Source organism: Solanum tuberosum, unplaced genomic scaffold (genome assembly GCF_000226075.1).
Source record: "Solanum tuberosum cultivar DM 1-3 516 R44 unplaced genomic scaffold, SolTub_3.0 scf00019, whole genome shotgun sequence".
Taxonomy (NCBI): domain Eukaryota; kingdom Viridiplantae; phylum Streptophyta; class Magnoliopsida; order Solanales; family Solanaceae; genus Solanum; species Solanum tuberosum.
The window spans coordinates 2432416-2433048 of NW_006238945.1; the positions used below are offsets into that span (position 1 = coordinate 2432416).

Sequence of the window (633 nt, forward strand, 5' to 3'; positions counted from 1 at the left end):
GCCCGGGAAGGCTCTCCTGTCTAATTCTCAAAAAGAATGAACAGGATATTAACAAGTAAAACAGAAATGATGAAAAAAAAAAAGTACCTTATAGATATTAACATATTCACGGTATCTTTGTACATGCTGAGGCCGTACAGCGAATCCATAAGCATCCCTGTTAACACTAAAACCTATTAGTGAAAAAATTCAAGCAACAGTTTATGGAAACAAAAATCTTTACAAGTAGAAGTTCCCAGGGAAAACATGTTTAATGTAGTGATGTGATGATATGCTTATCTTGATATTAATTATCCTCTTTTACTAGTCTTATTTTAGATATAAAATTTTACTTGGTCTTAATTCTTTTTTGTTAGGGATGGAATTCTAGTAGTTTGAATAACTCTTATTTCTTTAAAATTCTCCATCATATATATAGGACCTTCATATTCTTTGTTTAAATTACTTGAATAATATTTGTTGAATTGATTTACTACATTAATATTTCTGTCTATGTCAAGAACCATATCTTTTTGTAGGTCTCCATTCTTTGGTATACCTCTTTGTATACGGGTTTTTATGCCCAAACTGTTATCAAAATTTATAATTTTTATCAATAGATAAAACAACTATCTCTGTCCCTTCTCCCTCCGT

The 633-nt window shown here is 30.0% G+C and overlaps 1 protein-coding gene across 1 annotated transcript in view; it reads right to left on the bottom strand.

Moving 5' to 3' along the window:
* The window catches only part of LOC102584220 (EVI5-like protein), a 27897-nt gene that overhangs the window by 21253 nt on the left and 6011 nt on the right, over positions 1-633 (bottom strand). The window contains exon 2 of the mRNA XM_006340494.2: positions 88-157. Within this exon, the coding sequence (XP_006340556.1) occupies positions 88-157 (70 nt within the window). The remainder of the gene's footprint in view (positions 1-87; positions 158-633) is intronic.